The sequence below is a fragment of the Lissotriton vulgaris genome, chromosome 7 (genome assembly GCF_964263255.1).
Source record: "Lissotriton vulgaris chromosome 7, aLisVul1.2, whole genome shotgun sequence".
NCBI classification, from domain to species: domain Eukaryota; kingdom Metazoa; phylum Chordata; class Amphibia; order Caudata; family Salamandridae; genus Lissotriton; species Lissotriton vulgaris.
Genome location: NC_141695.1, coordinates 696,294,163 through 696,319,129, shown reverse-complemented (window position 1 = coordinate 696,319,129; position 24,967 = coordinate 696,294,163). Strand labels below are relative to the sequence as shown.

Below are 24,967 nucleotides of genomic sequence, written 5' to 3'. Positions count from 1 at the left end.
CATTGGAGCCTTGTTAGCAGACCTCAGTACACTGTTGGAGTAAAAAAATCAACATCTAGTAGTTCACATGGGGGTAAAAAAAAGCGGGGTGACATCTGCAAAGAAGTCTAGTTTCCTACAGTGCCTCCAAGATTCCATGCTGAGGAATCCAGTAACAGTTAACATAAAGCATAGCATTGGCAAATGTATTGCCCACAATGACATGGAGACATCAACGCAGTCATCCTCTGAGATGCACTAAAAGCAGTACTCTGAGGCAATTTCATTGCTGAGGCATCCTGCCTTAAGTGGATGTCCGAGGCTCTTCGCAGTCAACTGAAAGTAGATATGAAAGAACTAGAACTGCCTCACCATTCCAAATAATCGCAAAGTCTGGAGGAAACTTACCATTAACCCTAGCCGAATTAGAACTCGAAAGAGCAGCATTAGATCTAGCCAAACTAGATAATAAATAGCATGAGGTAGGTAATACATTGGGCAGACTGCTTGCATGTCATTCTAGAAGTGGTAGAGGTAAAAAGCCAGGATGGCCACTTGCTCCCACAAGAAGAGGCTACGACTGAATATTTCCAGAGTTTCTATAAACACCTCTACACAAAAGAGGAGACACATCCCCAGGCGAGAGAAAAATACTTATTAAAGGCTAACACGCTCATGCAGTTGGTAAAATTAGATAAACCCCATAGCGGAGGAAGAAATCCTGATTGCCATAGTCCTACTATGTCCCTAAAAACCCTTGGGACCCGATGGCAGCTTTTTCAAAGTGTTGTAACTCCTGTTACCCATAATATATAAAGTATATCTGATAGAGACTTCTAACTACAGTTTCCTTATCTTAGAATATTCCCCAGGCATCTGACTGGAACCAGAAACATTTAATGAACAGTACCCTTGCACATTGCATTTGGCCCCTTGTGGCGGCGTTGGAAATGACGCGTGTGGTGCCTATATTGGTGCCTCCCCAGCGTGCTGCTGTTAGTTCTTTTCTTTCCGCACCAGTCCACGCAGTTCGGGAGAGAGCTTCCCCCAGTAAATTTGTGGCTCACCCTTTATGGCTATTTGTTGAATATTTTTTCAAAACAATGTATCCTGGTGTGAAGAAGTCCACCAAAAATGCAGGTTTTAAACCATGCAGTGCATGCCACTGTCCGATGTAGTTGATGAACAGCGCACTTGGTTTGATTTGGCGTATGGAGTGCAATCATGTTGCCAAGACGTGCTTCAAGATGATGGGCACTGAAAAGTGTACTTCAACTCGCCTCCAGCACCTGGGGGTGGAGTTTGCAAAGGGGGCACATCTCCTATTCTTGTTGAATTATTTTCCCACCTGTCTCTCTGCCAAAAAGGGGTGAGGACAGTAGGGGTCCTGCTCTTTCTTACAGGAGAGGCTTGGGTCCTGTTACAAACGCGGCAAGGCCTTTGAAGCTCCCCGTGACAGATGGCTCTTCCTGACCAGGGGGAGGTGTGAACACCACCACCCAGGTCCGGCATTGTTTTTTTCCCCACAACAACTTGAATTGCGTTTCTTGCCTTCAAATAGCCCGATGGGCTAAATATACATAGGTGTATTCTTGCATTGAAAAACATTGCATTGCATATTAATAATAACAAAACTATAACATAACAACCCGCTGCGATATTACTTGTCTGTCTCTCACTAAGTTTACCCCAGACGATGTCCATGATCCTGTGATGGCATCTTGTAACCTATATTACCCTACTGAATTGTATATTTGCACTTCTATATCTATGGCAGTGGCAATCGACATTGAGCGTTCTAGGATAATGCTTCAGTAGTCAGTCCATTGCTGCCATATCGTTGTATGTTTTTGGGGGCATCCACGCGCTTGAAAAACACACCTCCACCCCATATAGGAGATGATGCTTATACCTATTACCTTAGTGGTCACTGTAAACCTCAACAATTATCCCCTGTATGCCACCAAATGATAATTTCCTTAAATTCAGTGTTCTGCTGATCTAATAGTGGTAACGCAAACTGAAACTGAAAGACCCGATGAACACGTTCTCAGTTTCCAAAATACTCTCTAAATAAATAACCAAAACGAATCACATTAAATCACATGCCCCATTCCTTTTAATCTTTGCTCACAAATTCCAGTTTTAAGGCAAATGCTTTTCACCTCCTTGCTGGCGAGAAATGAAGGCAGGCTGTATGGTAAAATGACAAGGTAAATTTGATATGCTCCCTTTCCTGCTTTTCACAAATATAAGCTTTCATTGCCTAACAAAATTACGGTGCCTCTCACGGAACTGAAAACGTATATGCCAATCTCTTAAACCTTTCGAGCTGGTGAAAAAACTCCTCCTCGCAGGTCTCTAATCTCCCATGTTTGCTAACTCTCGACTTCAATACCTCGCTGTAAAAAAGGACAGGAGCGCAACTTGCTTGTTTGTCCACTTGGGCATTCATTGATACCTTAGAATCCATGGTAATTCATAGGTTTCTTACTTCCTTTTAATCTTTAGGCAGTCTTCCCAGTTAGTCAGGCCATGCGGCAAGTGGGTCATAATTTTCCAATTTCTGCATGCGAGTATTTCCATTTTTGAAGCATTCTATTTGAGATGGCTGTAAATTGTCCACTGATTCACAGCTCTGCGGCAACTAAAATTGTGTGTATTTCCAATGTATTTAGGGCTTTCCGGTTTAAGAAGTATTTGGGTGTCATCTGCAGAGCTATATAACATGTGCGTTGAAATTAATTGACCTGTTTTGCAGATAGGATGTGATCCAGTTGAGAGCAGTCCCCTCTCTGCCGGTTTCGTAGAGTCTTAGTATTAGAGTGTCATTGTCAACCATGTCAAAGGCAGCTGGGAGGTCCAAGAGAAGTAGCGCAGCAACCCGTTTCGGTCAACTGTGTTCTTGAGGTCATCCCAGCTGGCACTTTGCAGGAAGTGGTCATCAAGAGGGAGGGCACCTGGTAGCCCATTGGCTACTGACCATGATCTACCCCAAGGCTTACAAGGGCACTCTTGGCACCCAGTACCTATATCTCGATGGACTCGAGTAGAGCCCAGGACCAGGCGAAGAGAGGCTGCATCGACATGGACTGCACCTGGTGTCTTGCATAGGAAAAGGGCCTGTGCCTGCTGTGTTCTCCTTGTGGAGAATACAACTCCTGAGCTAAGGGTCAGTCAGCTGATCTCCTGTTTACAGCACAGGACCACATTGGCTGAAGAAGGCTGCTGGGACGAGTGGGTAGCCCAGATCTTCTTATAGCTGCTCTTGTCACTGCAATACCAGGGAATCAGGACCTGAAACTCAGTCTTCCTCGAGTTTACTGGCACCAGGAGAGTCGTCGGAATGCAGCTAGGTCACACAGAAGACAAGTTATTGCCCAATGAAGGATTCCACTTTGACAGTGATACCGGTAACTGGTAATCCTGTGGTGACTGGACTTCAGCCAGGCTCGGGAGGACTTTGAGGGACGTCTTCCCCTGCGGCCAGGACCATTTCACCAAGCCTATTTACAGAGGAGTACCACTGGAAGACCCCAGTCTACTTCATCACATCCATGGTATCCTTGAGCATCTTCAGCATCCTTTATCCCTTGCATCAGCACCACTTCATTAGGAATATATGGCAAGAGAATACAATGCCTCAAAGTAACTGAAGGCTCCTTGACTTGAGGTAACTGCTACCCAAGATCTGCTGGTACCCCTGACTGGCTCTATCCGCCGGAGTTGGTCACCTAAAATAACTTGCCGTAACCGCATCGATTTCTAACCACGTTTTTATCCAAAAAGTTTCTAAGTGTCAAAATTGTTTACTTTGCCAATGCTTGTTCACAGTTAATTAAAACGTGCACATTTACTGTACCTTGAAAATGCTCTATATCTGGAACCCTCTGGTAGATTTTTTTTAGGTGGGTGGGAGTTTAAAAATACATTAACAAACAATGGTTTTCTAAATTGGTGTCAGATTCCTTTTGTGTCTTGTGTGTTTCTTCTATTAGTTTGGTGCTATTTAAATGCTTTATATGTTTTCCTTTGTTTAAGCCTGACTGTTCAGAGTCACAGCTACCCATGGTTGAGCTTGTCGCAGGGATTCCGTTCTCACACACAACTGTGCATAGAGACTTGGCACCTCAGTGAATTAGGGTGTGCCAAAACTCACCTTAGTACCCAAAATCCCCTACCAGACTAGCTATAGTATCTCATTGGTTATCACAAACTCCAAGTGCTTAGACAAACCAGAACATGGACTTAGTACACCTCAGGTAACGTGGAACACAAGAACACTCTTTCGTTATACAATCATTCCAATCAAGAACAAGGAGTAAAAGAGGACACGTGCATATTTGAAATATTTATTCACTAATGCAGTGTTCTCAAACGCAGTATCTTAGCTAGTACAAGCAAACATATTATAAGAAACAAAGTAATCGGCATAGTCACTAGTCCGTAGAACACAAAAGGTAAAAGCATGGTATTTTGCTAAAACGAATAGGGTTCGGTAACACCTAATTCTCACCCTCCCTAGCTAGTATATTATATTATATCTAAGAAGGTCTCTTTGGGTTTTAGCAGGGCGGCCCCATACCTCAAGATCCTAGTGGTAAGGGATCACATCATCTTCCACCAGCTCTCTGCATGCGAAGCACCATCAAGGGTGTGTCTATGCTCTTGTGCAAAGCAATATAAAACGCGCCTAAAGCCAGAACTTGGCCGCAGGTGCATGTATGTTAAGTCTAGGAACGTGCGAAGATCAGACCTCACAACAACCACTGTGTTTAGATATCCTTGAAGGTTTCTGCACTCACTGTACAGACACAGCTCACCAAGCAAGGCTGTAACAACATATTATTCTCGCATGAATCAAAACATTCTACTAGGCTCAAAGCTAAAGCAACAGCTATGTATCGTGTGCAGAAGCAGCAGAAAGGTAAAATGGCGTTTAAACTCCTAATAAGCTCATGCTAACTTAGCACAGCATATAGGCAATGCATATCTATATGACAAGCTAAAGAAAACCTACTGGTACTAAAGGGGTTGGAAAAAGTTTTACACAGTGAGGTCGCACAACATCATCATATAATACACCCCATTTTCTCACAGACTTTACCTAGTCCCAGATCAACCCTCCCATCTTCCCCGTTCTGTGACTGGACTGTATCCATTAACTAGATCCCAAGTCTAGAAATCTACACAGTCTTTGCTAATGTGCTTTTGGGTCTTTGCTTCTTTGAGCATGGACAGTCTTGAAAGCAACTTCCAGAGCAGAAGTGCATCCGTGCGGACTAGCAAGGCACTGCTGAAAAGTTTCTGGATCCAGTCTGACGCCTGGGGAATATTCAAATGTGAGAAATCTGCATTAAGAGTCTCTACCAGAAAGAACGTTACCAAAGGTAATTAACTTGTTCTTTTAGATCATTCCAAGTTACAGGGCTATTATCCCAAGATCTTTCAGGACATAAACTGACTGTTTACCCTTGGAATGTGAATCTCAAGCCCGAGCTAACAGTGGTAATCTCGCTTTAGACTACAGCAATTCTAAGATGGCTGGTAGGGGAGAGAGGGTGAAATGTGCGTAAGAAGGACTCCACCACAAGGTTTCGGGTGGGTAGGGATTGACCTGCTGTTATTTTCTGGTTTTTACTATTTGGTTCCCTGACCTAAATACTAATAAAAACATATGTATTCCTAGAATAGTTATTTTTAAATAAAATTAAAAAGGTGATGTTCGAGTCATTGATCTGGACTACAGCAATTGATTTGTGCTACAAAGGAAACTAATCTTAAGTGATTTCTGTTACATTTAGAAACGGTTGGAGCAGCAAAAGCAAACAGCAGCCCCAAGTACAACCACTTCTACTACAATTACAAGCAATACAGCAACTACACCTTCAACACCTCAGAAGGTTGCAGTGGCACCTTTAGCAAGTCCTGTCACCCATGGGACGAAGGTGGTACTTGCAACAAAAGTTGGATCTCCTTCAACAGTCTCATTTCAGCAGAACAAAAACTTCCATCAGACATTTGCCACCTGGGTGAAGCAAGGCCAGCCTACTACAGGTGAGCAAGATTGAGAAAATAACATTTTCTTTTTTTAAATGTCATCATATGTTTAGGCATCTCTGTATTTGTTTTCTCCACTAGTCTCTGATGACATTTATTGTTGTTTACAACAACTTAACTGGAGTGACATAGGGAGAGCTAGGATTGAAAAACAATTAAGATTGCTAGCGTGCATGTTAACTCTGGTTCTAGTTATTTTAGTGTCCCATGTCTCATTCTAGCTCCTAAGTGAAAACATCTTGGGTTGTGGATAAACACGAACATCAATGCTTTAAAGAAGAGAAAACACTTTTCCACAAATATTTTATATATCTGAAAGAAACACGTTAGTGTTAGATTCCTTACCTTAGAATATCCCCAGGCGTCAGTCTGGATCCGGAAACTTTTGCGTAGCAGTACCCCTGCGCGTCGGTAGGCGTCGTCTGCAGGCGTCCCCTGCGGCTCCGCGTCCGTCGTCGGCGTCGTGCGCCGTGATGACGTCGCTGGAGTATATAGACGCCGCCTCCGCGCGCTGACGTCAGTTCTTCTTTTTTCCGCGCCAGTAAGCGCAGATCCGAAGAGCAGTACTCCGGTCTTTTGACCAAGTTTTGTTAACTTCTAATATCTTTTTGGTGCCTGGTAGGATGCCCGGTTTCAAGAATTGTGACGGTTGTGACTGCACGATGTCGGTCACGGACCATCACCGACTCTGCCTCCGGTGCCTGGGCCCCGACCACGACGTGGACGCCTGCGTCGATTGCCGGGCTCTGACTAACAAGGCTAGACGGGAGCGGTCCCGCAAGCTACTCGAGCTCCGGGTGTCGGCCCGCGTCGAGAGCGGTCCCGGTCCGGCCGGAGGTCCAGGGAGCGTTCGAGGGAGCGGTCGCGGAGCCGTGCCGAGCGCTCCAGAAGTCGTCACCATTCGTCGGGCTCCTCAGGTAAGAAACACAAGAAGTCGGGGCATCGTCATCGTGCCCCCGACTCCCCCCGACGCTCGCACGACGCGGCCGGGGGTTCGGGTGACCCCACCCCCGCGGCTCCGCGAGAGTCGCTGGCGCGGCCTGCTCCATACCCTCCGGTCCCTGGGCAAGGTGCGACGCCTGAGGAGATTGAGGCGTTCCTCATGGCCATGAGGACGCTCACTTCTCCGACGGGGCCTACGGCGCCTTCGGGCCCAGTGCTACCGCTCGGGGGCCCTGGCGGTTCGGGTGTCCCTGCCTCGACGCCATTGGGTGCTCCGGCCCCGGTGCCGACGACGGCTCCGACCCCGGCGCCGCAGGGGCCTTCGGGGTCGACGCCGGCTGGTCTACCGGCCTCTCCGGCGCCGATTCCATCGGGGTTACCCCCGATGCCGTCCCCACGCGGCGCCGGTTCTCCTGTGCCGGCTCCGGGCGGCGTCGTGCCCATTCCCTCCCCGAATCCGGACGCGGAGTCGGACCGACGTTGCTCGACGCCGGGCTCGACGCCGATGGGGCCTATGAACCCCGAGGAGCCGGTCTACATTGTTGACTCCGAATATGGAGATGATGTAGAGCACGGAGAGGGTTGGGAGGGGTCCGAGGACCCTCTGTCACGTGAGTGTCAGTACGACGTGGACTGGACAGGTGATTTGGGTGATGCCAGTGGTCTGGACGACTCTCCTAACCCTGGCTTTGTCTCTCCTCCTTCCGTGGCATCAGAGGAGGGGGCTGCTTATTCAGTGGTGTTGATGAGGGCTGCCAAGGCCTTACACCTTGAGCTCCCCGTCGCGGCCATGAGGCCTAACATCCTCACTGAGGTCTTCAAACCGCAGTCATGCCCACAGGAGCCACTGCTGCCGTTTAACAAAGCCTTGTCAGACGTTCTTTTGGGCACGTGGTCCAGGCCCTCTTCAGGTTCGCCTGTCGATAGGAACGTGGCCAGACGCCACCGTCCGTGTCCAGACGACCCCAAGTTCCTGTCCACCCATCCCACCCCTGAGAGTCTGGTGATCCAGGCCTCGACTTCCCAGACCGCATTCCCGTCGGCCCAGCCCGACCGGGAATCTAAGAGGTATGACCAGTATGGCAAGAAGGTCTTCTCGTCCCTGAGTTTGGGACTGCGGTCTTGCAACACCGCTTGCCTCTTGGGCCGCTACACCCACTCTGTGTGGGATACGGTCGCGGAACTGCTGCCAGAATGCCCCATGGAGATGCGGGCGAAGCTCGGCAAGGCTGTGGCTGAGGGCCGAGATGCAGCTAAATATTCCATACGGTGTGGTCTTGATACGACCGACTCGCTGGGCAGAGCGATGTCCACGACGGTGGCAATTCGTCGCCACGCCTGGCTGAGATCCGCCAACTTTTCGGCAGATGTCCAGAATGCCTTGATGGACATGCCGTTTGATGGCTGTCGCCTGTTTGGTGACAAGGCGGACCACGCGCTGGAGCGCTTCAAGGACTCCCGGGTCACGGCTAAGTCCTTGGGTCTCTCGACCCAGCGCCAGCAAACGGGTTCGTTTCGCTCCTTTCGTGGCCAAGGAAGGGACGTCCCCACACGTGCTGCCAGCCACGCGCCGCAACAATCTTTTCAACGCGGTGGCGGCCGTGGAAACTGCCGTGGAGGCGGTAGGGGTCAACGGCGGGGTCAGGCCACACCTCCCCCCGTAGCATCTGCCTCCAAATCCTCCTAGTCCGTGCTTTCAGGCCCATGCGACGCCAGTGGGTGGCAGGGTTCGCCATCACCACGCCCGCTGGCGCGCAATCACATCGGACAGGTGGGTGCTGCAACTCGTCCGAAGGGGCTACTCCCTCCCCTTCGAGACCAATCCTCCAGCCATGCCACCGCAGAACCACCGTGTGTCGGGGGACCACTTGACACTTCTGCAGGAGGAAGTTACGGCCCTCTTGGCCAAGGGGGCCATCGAGCGCGTTCCTGGGCCAGAAGTAGGGCGTGGTTGCTATTCCCACTACTTTCTGGTGCCCAAGAAGGACAAAGGGGGCCTACGTCCTATCTTGGATCTACGGAACGTCAACGGCTTCCTCCGGAAGGAGAAGTTCAAGATGTTGACATTAGCTCAGGTCTTGGCTGCTCTAGACCCGCAAGACTGGATGGTAGCGTTGGACTTGCAGGATGCGTATTTTCACATCCCCGTCCTGCCGGCCCACCGGCGTTACCTGCGGTTCACGGTAGGCCAGGAGCACTTTCAGTTTATCGTGCTCCCCTTCGGCCTTACCAGCGCCCCACGGGTGTTCACAAAGGTGTTGGCGGTGGTCGCAGCCCATCTGCGCAGGTTAGGGGTTTCAGTCTTCCCCTACCTAGACGACTGGTTGTTGAAGGCGGGCTCGCCCCAGACAGTCGTCCACCACCTTCAGATGACGGCAGACCTCTTGCACGACCTGGGGTTCTCCATCAATGTGCCGAAATCACACCTGTGTCCCTCTCAAAAGCTCCTTTTCATCGGAGCGGTTCTGGACTCGGCGCAGTTTCGGGTTTATCCTCCGGAACGGCGGGTCCAGGATATCCAGGCTTTGATTCCCATCTTTCAGCCGCTATCCCGGGTTTCGGTCAGGTTGACGCTGCGGCTGCTGGGGCTGATTGCTTCCTGCATCCTTCTGGTGCATCACACCCGGTGGCGGATGCGGGCTCTGCAGTGGGACCTGAAGTTTCAGTGGGCCCAGCATCAGGGCAACTTGTCCGACCACGTCTTGATCTCGGAGGGCACTGCGAGACAACTGCAGTGGTGGCTTACGGACCGCGATTGGGTCAGAGGCAGATCCCTCTCCCTTCCCCAACCGGAGCACGTTGTCGTGACGGACGCGTCCCTCCAGGGCTGGGGAGGCCACTTGGGAGAGGCGGAGATCAGAGGCATCTGGTCTCCGGGGAGTCCCGGCTCCATATCAACCTGTTGGAGCTACGGGCGATTCGTCTAGCACTGAAGGCATTCCTCCCCTTTGTCAACGGGAGTGTAGTGCAGGTGTTCACAGACAACACCACCCCCATGTGGTACTGCAACAAACAGGGCGGGGTGGGGTCGAGGACCCTTTGCCAGGAGGCTCTGCGCCACTGGCAGTGGCTGGAACGTCAGGGCGTGTCTTTAACGGTTCAACACCTGGCAGGTTCTCTGAACGCCAGGGCAAACGAACTCAGCCGTCGGTGCTTGATGGATCACGAATGGCGTCTGAACTCGGACGTGGCGCAAGGCCTCTTTCAGCAGTGGGGAGAGCCTTGGTTAGATCTATTCGCCACAGAAGAGAATGCGCAATGTCATCAGTTCTGTGCGTTGGTGTTTCCAAGACGGCACTCGCACGGCGACGCCTTTCGGCGCGAGTTGAGTTGCGGTCTGTTATACGCCTTTCAACCTATACCACTTCTGCCCAGAGTGCTGAAGAAGATCAGGCGCGACCGGGCCCAAGTTATCCTTGTGGCTCCGGACGGGGCTCGAAGGTACTGGTATCCCGAGCTACTCAGCATGTCAGTCGGTCCCCCGATCCGCCTGCCCCTTCAGGAGGACCTTCTGTCACAGCAGCAGGGGACGGTCCTCCACCCGAACCTGTCCAGTCTCCACCTCCATGCTTGGAGATTGAGCGGCGGCAGTTGAGGCCATTTGACTTACCTCCTGAAGTCTGTGATGTCATTCTGGCAGCCAGGCGTCCCTCCACAAAGTCGGTATACGCCTGTCGGTGGAACAGATTTGTGGCATGGTGCACAGCAAAGGCTGTGGATCCTCTTTCTGCCCCTCTTTCCGAGGTTCTTCTTTTTCTTCTCTCTCTTGCCCAGCAGGGCTCTGCTCTGGGCACTATCAAGGGCTACCTTTCGGCCCTTTCAGCCTTTCTAAGGCTTCCTGATCAGCCTTCTTTGTTCAAGTCCCCAATTGTAACGAGATTCTTGAAGGGCATCACACACATGTATCCGCCTGTTCCGTTTGTGATGCCTCAGTGGGACTTGAACCTGGTTCTAACCTTTTTGATGTGTGCTCCCTTTGAGCCCCTTCATTCTTGTCCTCTCCGTCTCCTGACCTTGAAGACGGCCTTCCTGGTTGCCATCACCTCTGCCAGGAGAGTGAGTGAGCTCCAGGCTCTTTCTGTCAAACCTTATTTCCTGTCCATTCATCCTGACAAGGTGGTTCTAAGGACTAGACCTTCTTTCCTGCCCAAAGTAGTTTCTGCTTTTCACATCTGGCAGTCCATCACCCTCCCCTCCTTCTTCCCGCCTCCGCATCCTTCGAAGGATGAAGAGCGGCTCCATCGTCTGGACCCAAAATGTGCGCTTTCATTTTATATGGATCGCACACGCCAGTTCCGGGTGGATGACCAACTGTTTGTTGGCTACGTGGGTGCGAAGAAGGGACGGGCGGTACATAAACGGACCATCTCTCGGTGGGTCGTTCTGTGCATCAAAGCGTGCTACTCTTTGGCTCGGAAGGAGCCTCCTGTTGGGCTGAGGGCCCATTCCACTCTGGCCACGGCGGCAACTACTGCCCTGGGCCGGGGAGTCCCCTTGCAGGACATTTGCCAGGCGGCTACGTGGGCCTCGCTGCACACCTTTGCGAGGCACTACTGCCTGGACAGTCAAGTCCGGAGGGATGGCTTCTTTGGCCGTTCTGTCCTCCAGGACTTTCTGGTGTAGGAATGTATTGGTTCGCAGACCCACCACCGGGGTTGGTATTGCTGGGGTATCTATTCTAAGGTAAGGAATCTAACACTAACGTGTTTCTTTCAGATGAACAAGTTACTTACCTTCGGTAATGATATATCTGTAGGAAACATTAGTCAGTGTTAGATTCCTTACCGAACCCACCCATCCTCCCCGTTCTGCGAACTGATACCTAGGGTTAAGGACATCCCTTTCAGGGCCCTAGTTTCAAATGGCACCAGTGTTGGTTCTCACATGGCTCTGCGTGTTCTGGCGCGGAAAATCTGTGTACAAAGAACTGCCGTCAACGCGGAGGCGGTGTCTATATACTCCAGCGACGTCATCACGGCGCACAACGCCGACGACGGACGCGGAGCCGCAGGGGACGCCTGCAGACGACGCCTACCGACGCGCAGGGGTACTGCTACGCAAAAGTTTCTGGATCCAGACTGACACCTGGGGATATTCTAAGGTAAGGAATCTAACACTAACTAATGTTTCTTACAGATATATCGTTACCGAAGGTAAGTAACTTGTTCTTTGAGACATCTTAGGGGGTAGGCAACGTTTTCAACCACAAAATCCAGTGTCTTTCAAAACCTTGTAACCTTTGCCATCTTTGTGGAACAAAAAATCTACAAAAGTATGTTTCAGTGAAAGAAATCCCTGCAAAGCCTCACATTTAGTGAGAAAATTATCTTACAAAAATGTCCATGATAAATTTCTCCATCAAACTAAGTTTTCTGGACTTAATACATATTTTGCAAACTACCGTATGTATATACACATTGCTAAACTTACCAAATTAACTTTGAATTTCACTCACTTATAGATATATTTTGAGTAATAGAAATGTTACGTGGTTTTGGTGTGACATGAGTGCAAGACATTTTGTAGTATATGCACGTTGAGACTTTTTGTAGTTCTTCTTGCCACCACAAGAGGTTTGAGATTTCTTAGTGCGAGAGAAAAGAGATCATGGGTGGAGAAACATTGTGTAAACAAGAAAATATTTGAATTGAAGGGAAATGGGGAAGAGGTTAGTCTCTACCGAACCACACTATTTTTAAAACCTTTTTAAAAGTGCTGTGATCATATTTATCTTCATTGAAGCATGGTGTTAATAAACAACAAGAGTACCATTTCCTTCATTATCCTGCCTCTGAAATTCTGCCTGGAGTATGTGAAAATGAATGCTGCTTTCCATGACCTGTGCTGTAATATGACATTTGTAATTTTTAAAGAAAGAATTATTTCTGCATTGGATAAAGTATTTTAAAGAATTTAGGTGAATTGAGGAAAACTAGGTATGTTTTTGTTTTTAGCACCAGTTTATTGAAAAGCTTAGTTTGTGTATCCCACTTGAGGCCCCCTAGATCAGCATCATGTTATCATTCTATAGAAACATAGTTCAATGATATCATGTTTCCCTGTGCACTTCCATTTACTTTGACTTCTCATATGAATTTAGGCTAGAGATAATGAGTCAATTAACTAAATAAGTATTGCTCATCAAGGATCTAGTTTGAAGAGAATTTTGTAACCGGATAATTGAGTAGAAACACGATATAGCTGTGTTGCATTGAGCCACATTAACATTGAGTAATAGATCTATGAAAAGTTTATGGAAAACCAATGCAACTCTAGGACATATTGAATATTGACTGTTTTGCGTAAAATATTAATCAAGCTACTCGCTTCTAGAAGATCTGCTACAGTTCAAGTAGTGATGAAAACCCAGCAAAGAATCTTTTGTTGTAATAGTTTCTAATTAGAGTAATGGCTTGAGCAAGGTTTTGTTTAATTTGAACATGGGTACAGAGCAGGTTCACTTCAGATGTTGTCCTGCAGGGTCTACTGGTCCTTGTCTTATCTGGAGCTACTCTTCCTCACATGATTCTTGGCTGTTTCTCGATGATTGTGCTCATTAGGTTTGCATGGATCTCTTTACTTTTGATTGACGTACTCGCAACGCTCCACTTAGGGATTCAGTCAGCTGGACCTTGTGCTAGCCTTTTGTTAACAGGGCAGTTGAGTTGTTCAGGTGACTAGGGAGTCCAGTTTTCTGGAGCAGTCGTGGAAGACCTTCTGTATGCTGTATCTGGCCAACGTCCTTTCCTTCTGAGGGATACCTCTACCTACAGATTCCTCACCTTAAGTATATCCCCAGGTACCAGATTGGATCCAGAAGATTTAAACTGCTTTACTCCCGTATGCTGTGAGGTGGCTCCGTGCAGCTCTGCGTTGACTTGGTTCTTTCCAATAAATTACAATAGAGCCAGATGTATAAGCGTCATTCATGCTCGTCAACGTCAGTTCCTTTCTTTCCATGCTGTTGTATGTGGATCCAGGACTTGTTCCCACTTTTTCATCATCGCTTAAAATGTTTCTATTCGAAAGTCTACTGTTTTCAAGTTTGCAAGAGAACTATGTTCCTTCCTAAAACTGTAGGGTTTGAACCTTGTAGGAACTGTTGTAAACCAGTGTTAATAATAGCGCCCCAGGAGCTGTGCCTCTGGTGTTTGTATTAGAGTTAATACCATAGTCCTGTGATGACTGTGCACTTCTAAATCTGAAGGGGATCCAGCAACATGAAACAAAGCTGTATCTCATTAAATAATAAAAGTAGTAGTCAAGGAAGTCCTGCTCTTGCTCAAAGTTGAGGGTGATGACCTGTTCCCATACTCTGGGCAGTTCATGCAACAGGTCCTCATCACGATCTAGATCTTCTGGTAAGTTAAAAGCATCAGATGGCTGAGTGAGATTTTTTCCAGTCACTCCACTCTGTCTGAGAAGCAGTGGAGGCCTCTTTGTCGTGCTCCGTGTCTCCTGCTGTGGAGCTGATTCCCAGCTGACCCTGACACTGATCGAGCTTCTAGCTCTATCAGTGTTGGTGCAATATATTGAGGTCTTTAAAGAGGCCATGTTGCAAACCTTTGGCCCTCTTCTGGATCTCTGTGGCACACTTTTAGACTCAAAGGTTACAAGGGGGCACCAGCCGAGGTACCGCTGGAGAGTTTGCCCTCCGTGTTTCTCCTGATCCTGTCTCTAGTTTCATTCAGACATCAGAGCTGACTCTATCCATCACCAAAGTACACACAAGATCTTGGACTATCAGCCCATCAGTAACCATGGTCCAATAGTTCTATCCTACTTCAAACTGAATCCATCAGTGGAAGATAGCACTTCCTTTACTATGGTGATAGGATATATAGCATAGGTCTTAGACTTACAGCTGCCATCTTCGGAAGTTAATACCACTGTGTTGATAAGTCTTGCAACCTTGGCAGAGCCTTTACTGCCATTCAAGAGTAGAGCACATGACTTCTTTATGCCTTTCCAGCTCTGCCTGTCCTGTCGCCAATCTAAAGAAGAACCGGAACAGCCAGTCTCCAGTCATCCTAGTCGCCCTGGATTGGGCAAGGAGAGTGTGGTATTCGGAACATCTGGTCATGAGCATCTGTCCTTCAATCAAGCTACCACTTCAGGAGAATCTTCTGTTGCAGCAGTTAACTGCTTTTGATCTTGTTCTCCTAGTTGTGGTTATCATCCTTGCTGCCAGGTGTCCCTCTGCAAAATCTGTCTATGACAGGTACTTGGAGAGGTTTTTTGGGCTGTTGTGGCACACAGTATGGATCCATTACAGGCCAAACTGCTGGATGTCTTGTTTGTGCTTGCAGTGGGCATCAGCTGTCCTTGTGAAAATCACCTGTTTTGATGAGGTATATGAAAGGTTTGACACTTATTTTTACATCTAATTCCTTTGGGATTCCTTTGGGATACCACATTGGGATCTCAATATTATTCTCACTTTCCTCATCACAACCCCATTAAAAACAATGCACAGGTGTCCTCTATGTCTACTTACTCTGAAGACTGTATTCCTGGTAGCTGTAACTTATGCTCGTTGTTTGAGCGAACTCCAGTCCCTCTTGTTACAGCTGCCTTAAATCAAATTTTCCCCAAGATAAAGTGGTGTTGAGGTTGAGAGCAGCCTTTCTTCCATATTTCATGGCTCCTTTTCTTGTTGGGTAGTCCATTACTCTCCCAATGCTCTTTGCTCTGCATCACCCCTTTGTAAGAAAGTGGCTCTATATATACTGCACCAAAGTAAGGTACAGTGTGCACAGAGTCCACAGTCTGCAGAGGTTTGGCAGAGGCTAAATTTAGATATAACCTTACTCTCTAAAGTGGTAGTTTGGTCGAGCAGTAAGGCAATATCAGAAGACATTGTAAAGAATTTGTTGTACACACTCAGTCAGCAAATGGTCTCACACACTCAAGAACTGAAATCTAGGCCAATTGGTTTGTATATAAAAATAATTTTAGAACCACAAGTAGGTACAAAAATCCTTTCTCCGAATGAGATGCTACTGTTGAATACTTTCAATTAGCTGTAGACTTTTAAATGCAACAGATACAGTTGTTGTGATATGCAACACAAGGTGAACACAATTATATCATTGAGCTCAATGGCAAGTTTTAAGTAAATGCAATAAAATCACTTTATGAATGTTTTTCTTACTCTGGGTGGGATCCTGGATTCAGCCCTGGTGCATGTCCTGTAAACAGTTTAAATAAATCTTTTTTGTTACACAGGTGATTTTTAAGGAATATTTGTATGTTTTGAAAATACACAAGAAATTTTGGTTAAAACCATACAATGTTATCCTAAGGTAGGAAATCAGGTTATTGTAAAATCACAGTTGTAATTACTTTTAAGGGTCAGTGCTTGGCACAAAGATCCAGCACTGGGATATCCTGGTAACAGGTGAGTAATTTCATTTTCGTTGATCAAATGATTTTTAAGGAATATTTCAAAGTTACAAAACTCAACACTTAGAAGGATTTCCAAGTGAAACCTAGCCAATGTTACCCTATGGAGAAAATCAAGATATCGGTCTTTGGGTAAATACTCGCCTGGCAGAGTTAAGGTTCTGGGGCAAGACTCAGGGGTCTCCCAGGGTCAGGTAGGTACCGTTGTTACACCCTCAGCGGCACAGGGGCAGCCAGGTGCAGAGTGAGTAGGCCCAATGTTAGCCTACGGCTGAGCTCCTGGTCACTTACACAGGGCAAGTGGGGGAAATAGGATAGGACAGATGCTCCCCTTCCAGTGACACTCGGGCGGCTGGGTGCAGGGTGCTTTTGGGCCTTCGGTGGGGGGAATATATAGGACTTGTAGGTGCACCAAGAACCCGAGGAACCGAGAGCCAATAACTGAGTTGCGACTTGCAATGGTTTTTCATTGTGAACCGGGTATATAGCAATTCATTTGGTAAAATATAAAGAGTGAAAAATGGGTATCAAGGACACCCATGTATTTCCGAAATGGGAACAAAATATAGAGTTTAGAAGCAGTAGTTAAAGATCTTCGAAATTGTGGGTACCCATACTAGCATGGGAATCATAGGACATTTTTCAAAGTGACTTATTTTTTACATATTGTCAGAAATGCATAGAAAGTCAATAAGTAATAACAGATGCTCTACAATTCTGTGTTCCCCTAAGTCTCCCAATAAAAATGGTACCTCCTGTGTGGGTAGGCCCAGTGCCTGCAACATGAAACAGGCCAAAAACGCAACGTGGACACACCACATTTTTACAGTGAAAACTGAGCCTTTTTGTGCAATGTGCCTAGCTGTGGATTTTTAACATTATCTCAGCCTACACCTAGGGAAACATAGAAAATCTATAGATTTTTGAAAAACTAGACAATCAGGGGAATCCAGGATGGGGTTATTTGTGTGGCTCTCGCTAGTTTCTGCTACCCAGAATCCCTTGCAAACCTCAAACTTTGTAAAATAAATAAAACAAAACACACATTGTCCTCATATTTCTGTGATGGAAAGTTCCGGAGTTGGAGTGGATCCACAAACTTCCACCTACCCCGCATTCTCCAAAGTCTCCCAATAATAACGGCACCTCTAGGGTTGTGGAGTTTAATAATCTATCTACTTGTCCATGGGACAGGTTGGTTCATAAATATACTGGTCCTGTAACAAAATCCACTTGCCCCTTTGGTGCCATGTAGTGCAGTGACTGTGAGAAAGTGCCATCTTTCTTGCATTGGTATGCCCCCACTTTTTTCTGAACTGCTGATGTCCTTTGACTGAGTGTGCCCTGGGCTCCTTCCAACCAGGTACCCAGGGCCTGTGTTCCTTCCCTAAAACTGTGTTGAAACTAAAACCCAATTGGCATCTCTGGCCACCTGTCAGCCCCTAGCAAATTGTACCCTAGGTACCCAGGGCACGGTGAGCAGAGAAGACCCCTAAGGGCTGCAGCACTTATTGTGCCACCCTTAGGGGCCCTGTACCCTGACACCCACACACTACCTTTGCAGGCTGAGTGTCTAAGTGCAGAACTAAACAAAGAGTCTACATGGCACACATTCCTGTGTGCCATGCCCACAGCACCCACTGCCCTGCCATACTTAAGTCACCCCTCTAGCTGGGTGCCCTATGCCAGAGGTGTGGGCACAGGTGCATGAGCCCTGTGCCCCTATAGTACCTATGGCCATTTCTGGGCACTGTAAGTGCAGTGATGCCATTAAGAATATATGGTGCTGGGAGGTTGTCATTACGAACTCCACAGCACCATAATGGTTACACTGAAGACTGACAAGTTTGGTACCAAACTTCTCAGCACATTAAATCTGCACTGATGCCAGGGTGGGATTTAATGTAAAATGCACCAGAGGGCATCTTAGAGATGCCCCCTGAAAACCTAACCTACAATCCACGTCTGGGCTGAGTGGCTGCAGGGGCTGCCAGACAGCAGACATGTTGCTGGACCCCTGGTTGGAGAGCCCCCGCTCTCCTGGGCCTGCAATCAATGCACATCCTGGGCGAGGTGCTGGGTCTCCTCCCCCAGGATGGCCATGTGGAAGCTTCAAAGGCATGCCGCCTCTGTGAGCTTCTCCAGATCATTTGCTGTACTCAGCTACTGGCCCCCACTGGTTCTAACCCCCACTCTGGCGGGAAGACTGGCGGAAAACCCTATGTCAGGAAGGGGGGGGGGGTGCCAGATTGTGCCAACCCCACCTCTCAGGTGGGAGATGCGAGGTGAAGCACGACCCCGGGCTCCGGCCATCTTGAAGATGGAGAGCCCTGCCCAATCACAGCTAGGCTCCTGTCCCCCTCCCGCAGGAGAGGAGCAGGCTAGGGGGTGTACCCACCCCAGGACAGGGACCTATTGGTTCCTGCCCTTGCCCTACCTGTAATGCCCCTAAATTTAGTATTTAGGGGCACCCTGAACCTTCCTTCCTCAGATCCTGATAAGAAAAGAAGAAAGAAATTCAAGAAGACCCGCCGTGCAGCTGCTAACAGGTTGACACTGACTTGGGCCCAGCCCTACCGGCCTGTCGATCCTGGAATCTGCTCCTGCTTCATCCCGGCGACTCCTGCGGACAGCAACCTTGGGACACCCGGAGGATCTGCCTGCCTTGACCCTCTTAAAGACTGGGACTCCCATAAGCAGAGGCTCTGCTTCAACAACCAACCCCTGGTGCCAGCCAGGAAGCTCAAGACCTGCACGATCTGCACCCGCCGAGCCCCACCCGTGCCGGAGTGATCCAAGACCACGAGGACGTTCCCCCGGCGACTGGGACCCGAAGTCCAGTGCCCAAAGGCCCTCCTCGACGAACCAGACGACGCCTGCAGCCTCAGAAACAGGGACCCCTCCAACCGCGACCAGCCGAGAGTAAGATTTCCCGACACCCATAGATAACCCTGCACCCGGTGCCCTGTGACCTCCTGCGCCTCCCTTTGGGATACCTACCTCTTCTCCAGGATCCCAACTTATCTCTCGAAGTGCTGGTCGCACCTGAAGAATCACCGTCCCCGAGTCTGCAGCCTTTGTTCCATTTTTACCTTTCCACTTGAATAATATTGAGCGCCCGACGGCTCAAAGGCACCCTGCACCCAGCTGCCTAAATGCCCCTGGGAGCGCAACCTGTGCCCTATCCTACTTCCCCATTTGGCCTGATCAAGTGACCAGGAGCCCAGCTCCCACAGCCGCATGGCCTGCTAGCCAGCAACCACCAACCGGAGGCCCCCTGCCCCTCATTGGATAACATTGGGCCTAACTACCTCTGCACCCGGCTGCCCCTGTGCCTCTGAGGGTGAACCAACTGTACCTACCTGACCCTGGGGAACCCCTGAGTTTATTCCCAGGACCCTAACTTCCCCAGCCGAGTACACATCTGGCAAACGGTAACTCACTTATCTGCCATTGGATAACATTGACTGGTTTGACTCTAAAAATCTTCTAAGTGCCTACTATTGAAAACTTAAAATATTCACATAAAATCAACCGAATTCCGAAGTACTCACCTGTGATCAGGAGAGAAGCCAGTACTGCATCTTGTCACCCAGTTCTGAACCGCAAAAGTAATCCTAGTTGGGTTTACTAGTAACTTGAGTTTTCTTCATAGGAATCCATTGTGTGCTTTTCTGTGAAATTTCTTCTAAGTGTCTATTTTTGAAAACTTTAAATATTCTTTAAAAATCATTCCAAATACTGAAACGTAATTACTTACCTGTTTTAAGTTGAGACCCCAGTGCTGGACCTAGGAGCCTAGTACTGGATTACAAAAGTAACGAGATCGTACTTTACCTGCAACCTGAATTTTCTCCCTTTGGATAACATTGCAGATTTCTGTTGAAAAGTTTCTAAGTGTTAACTTTTAAAATAGCTTTATATTCCTGAAAAATCACTGCAATAACTAAAACTTTTTACTAAATTGTTTTCAGCTTAGACCCCAGGACTGAATCTAGGATCCAGTCCTGGAACTACCAAAGTAATCTACAAAGTAATCAACTGTGTTTATATAGAAAAACCCATTGAGCTCAATGCTAAATTGTGTGTAGAATTGTGTTGCCTACTGCAACCCCTGTACCTATGGTGTTTACAAAGGTTATTGCCTTTCTGCAACGAACCCATATGAGACCTCTCGTATTGAAAACAATATATTTTGATATCTGTTGGTTCTAAAAATAAAACTACTATATCTTTGATATAAAAACAATTGGCCTGGAGTTCAGTCTTTGAGTGTGTGAAACCTTTTGCTGACTGAGTGTGTACAACAAATGCTTTACACTGTCCTCTGGTACTGCCTTACTGCTCGACCAAGCTACCACTTTAGAGAGTAAGGTCACACCTGGCTTTAACCTCTGTTATACGTCTGGGGTTTGTGGACTCTATACACATTGTACCTTATTCTGGTCCAGTATATATAAAGCCACTTTCTCACAGTGACAAATTACGGCAGCAATCTCATTATATAAGAGCTCTGATGTAGCCTTTCTTATTATGTCAGGGCTCATACCATAGTAGTGTTTGAATACCTCGATCTCTTTATGTTGCTATGTTTCCGCAGATCTACATACTGGTGCTGAAGGTAATGGTAAGCAATAGTTCCAGGGTTAGAATTACCATTTGAATCTGTGCAAACCTACTAATTTGCATGATCTGATAGAGACTACTAGCTGCAGATTCCTTAACGTAGAATTATTCCCAGGCGTAATACTGGATCCAGAAATTTTTTCTTTGCCACAGCATCTCTGCGTGCCGGGGGGTGGTGCCACGTGACTCTGCCCTGATGTCGTCCGCGGGCGTGACGTCAGCGAGGTCACATGCCCTACCCTGGCGCGCCAACGTCAGTTTTTTCTATTTTCCGCATGCAACGCGGATCCGGATTGTATCCTGGTCTGTTTTCAGGCCTCCTTTCCACGCTTACTTCGAGGAACAGTATGCGAATGCCTTTGGGCTTCAAGACGTGTACTGATTGTGCACTACAGACCCTCACCTTATATGCATTTGTTTGGGCGAGCACCATGACTCTACAGACTGCGAAGCTTGTCAGCACCTCAAACCGAAGTCCGGGCGGGAGCGCCGGATGAAATTGCTGTCGGCCCGCTTGTCGAGGTCGGTGTCATCCCAACGTTCGTTCCCTACCTTGGAGTCCAGGAACCGCCGATTCCGTCTGCGGCATCGCCCTGCTCCATGGCCCCAAGGGCATCGCTCGCCAGCTGGTAGGTCCTGTAGCTTGTCTCCTAGGTCTTGTCCTCGTTCAGCAAAGGGCACGGGTTCCCCCCGGGACATGCACCCCCACCAGTCGCCACCCTACCCACCTTTTCCCGGCATCGGGCGACTTGGGCCCAAATGACAGCCTTCGCTGCAGGCTTCTTTGGCCCCTCCTCCACCTCCTGAGATGTCCGCGGATCCCTTGCCTTTCTGCGGGGCATTCCCCGGTAGTCGCCGGCGGCTTCGGCCCCGGCGCAGAAGGTTTAGGCTTCAGGTTGTATGAGGGTGGTGTCGTTCAATGGTAGTCCTTAGGGGCTCCACTCTTCGACCCGTGCCGTCCCTGCCTCGCTGCAAATCCCTATGGGACACCCTGTCTTATCGCATGAGGTCGCTGGGACTCAGGACTTGTCCCCGAGTTCCCCTCTGCTCTCTGAGCAGGCGGCTGCCTCACCAGAGGCCGAGCCGGCACCAAGAGCGGCGGGTCTTGGGCTCAAAATTCCACTGACCTGATAATTCTCGCCTCAGTGCCTATTCCAATCATGGAGTCCCACTCTCAAACTCTGGGCAATAGCTTGCTTAATCTCCAAAACGGCCCCCCACAACGCTAAGGATGCCTGGCCTCCACCTTTGGGGCGTCCAGGAGTGGACGCCTCACAGGGAAAGCCAGGATGGGATCCACAGCGGTATTCGTACAAGCGCCTTGAGACCCTTGCGGGTGAGTAGTGCGCTACACAAGTATCAATTTACATTTACATTTACATTTTTGGCTAGGGCTACTTCCAGCCTGTGGGATTCTGTGAAGTCCTTTCTTTCTCATGTCTCCAATGAGGGTGGCCGTGCTGATCTTCAGCACCATGTGTTGGATGGTAGGGAGTTGGCTGCTTTTATTCTCTGTACGGCGTTGATGTTGCTGATGCTCTTGGCCGTGCTATGGTTACTTTTGTGGCTCTCCGTCGCCATGGTTGGCTGCGGGTTGCGGGTTTTCCTGAGAATTTTAGGGAGCTTCTGGTTGACCTGCCCTTTGATGGGGTCCTTCTTTTTAACACTCATGCAGACTCTGCCATTCAGCATCTCCTTGCGGGGCCCGTCCTCCTCCCCCTCCATTGGCTGCCTTGTTGATCCTCCGAGGCTTGATGGGAGGCAATATCCCACCTGCTCCTGGAATCTGGTGTTTTGAGTAACCAGTTTGTATGTTCTGTGTAGTTTGATGTGCCTTTGGGGTCCCTAGGTTGGGCCCTCTCTCTTGTTTGCTGCTGGTTCAGCCCCTTTAGCAATTGTGTATTTTTTAGCTGATTGCTAAGCCGTCTGTGGTTTTAACCGCAGGTTCTTCTGTTCTTGTTCTCTGATGTGGGATTTTTTCCCTAAGAGTGGTTCCCATGTTTTTTCTTTGGATCCAAAGAAGAATATTCCACTTCGATCGAATCCGTCACGGGCCATTGCTAGAAAATGAAGCCTGGAGCACTTGTGGTAGCAGCTTACCAAGGACTGCACACACGCTCATCACTCTACATACAGTCTACTTCAAATACTACTATGCAATTGAAATACTACCCTTCATGTTGCTGATGATATCCATCTAACGGCCCGTGACGTTTGTCTACATCTTTATTCCCAATATCGGAATCTTGATATTAGCATCTTTACCACTTCATTGGCCAGCTTTCTTGTCAACGTTATTGTGTCGCATCAAGATTTACCAATATCCTTGCTCTGACGAAGCTCCCACGGTTGGGGAGCGAAACGCGTTGGCTGTCCTAAAAATGAAAAAATAAAAAGAAAATATATTTTTTGATACAACGTGGTCCTGTTTTACTTCGTGCTTGGTGCTGCCTCCATTCTTTTCTAATGTTTTTTCTTTGGGTAGGGTCTTACCCTAGGTGGGGTACTTGTAGCTATTGTATACCTCTGTCCTACGCTGGGAGGGTGTGGAGTCCACTTGCGGGTTCCTTGCCTTGCTGGCGTTACTGTATACTGCTGGTGCGGTTTCTTTGATCTTGTCTGGGCGTAGCTTGCGCTGCTCCAGGTTCTGTCCTTTTCAGTTTCCACTGCATCTCTTGACCGTCCTTGGTATGCCGTCTGTGGCATTGTGCTCTAGTATTTCCGCCCCTTTTTGTCCAGCGTTTCGCCCGGGTCCTCTGTCTGGTGTTCCAGTGGGTTGAGTTTTCCTGTGTTCTGGTGGACGGCCTTGTCCGTTGTACGTGATTCTATTCCTCTCTTCTGGCTGGTCCCACTTCTTTTCGTGACCCGGTTTTGTCTGGAATAACCTCCCTTTTGGGGGTTGTTCCGGATTTCCGTGGTCTTTGCCTTAGTCTTGCGCTCAACTTGGTTTGAGTGCTCGGCTTCATGGTACTTGCCGGCTGCGCCTGCCTGCTCTTTCTGGTCCACGCCTGGGGGCCTTGGCCCTTGTGCTCCTGTCTCCTGTTCTGCTGGAGCCATGCGAGCCTACGTCTTTCTTCTCACGCCTGCCTTTCTTGACTGTGGAGCCGTTTCTGCCTTGCCCGTTAACTCGAGGCTGTGGCCGGTTCAGCTGTCCCCTTCACTGTACGGGTTTTCATGTGGGGGGCTTTGCCTTTATTGCTAGCTCTTCTCCTTGGAGTTTTGGGTGATTCTTTCTTCCTCAGTACTCCTCTTCCGTTGTCTCTCCCTCCGGGGCTTTCTGGCAGATGTCCCTGGTACCTTGGTTGGGCTTGGGGTGTCCTGGCCTCCCTTCACCTCGTCCTTGCTTCCTTCTGCTTGGTGGGGGCTTGGCCATCCTTCTTGTCCCCATTACACATCCCCTGCTAGGGCCCTGTTTTTCTTTCTACTGGGAGGCTCTCTCGCAGGCCCTCCTCCCTTCTGGGTATGGCTAGGGTATCTATTCTACATTAAGGAATCTGCGGCTAGTAGTGTCTTTTAGATGTGCGGGTTACTTACCTTCGTTAACGATGTATCTCGTAGAAACTATTCTAGCTGCAGATTCCTTCACAACCCGCCCTTCCTCCCCGGTCTGCGAGGACCTTCAGCTTGATCTTCTGCCCTCGCCTGCCTCCGGGTGGTTCTGCCTTCTGTGAGTGCCCTCTTTCACTTCCTCCCTAGTGGGATGCTTTGTTCTGTTTGTTTGATCCACTCCTTCCTTTCTGGTGATTGGTTGGTGGGTTCCTGGGTACTTCTGCTTCCTTGCACCCTGGTCTCCCACTGTGAGGCCTTCTCTTTCTCTCCCCCTTTTCATTGCTTAAAATTTCTGACTCCTCTGCAGTTCTGAGTTGAGGTCTCTTGGCTGTGCCTCGGCCCGTAGCTCTTATAGGGGATGCACCTCTCCTTGCTGGTGTTGTCTTGGGGTAATTGGTCGTTACTC

The 24,967-nt window shown here is 48.6% G+C and overlaps 1 protein-coding gene across 3 annotated transcripts in view; it reads left to right on the top strand.

Moving 5' to 3' along the window:
* The window catches only part of BPTF (bromodomain PHD finger transcription factor), a 1,660,779-nt gene that overhangs the window by 731,402 nt on the left and 904,410 nt on the right, over positions 1-24,967 (top strand). For all 3 annotated transcript variants that reach the window (XM_086930929.1, XM_086930930.1, XM_086930928.1), the window contains exon 18: positions 5,784-6,036. In XM_086930929.1, the coding sequence (XP_086787055.1) occupies positions 5,784-6,036 (253 nt within the window). The remainder of the gene's footprint in view (positions 1-5,783; positions 6,037-24,967) is intronic.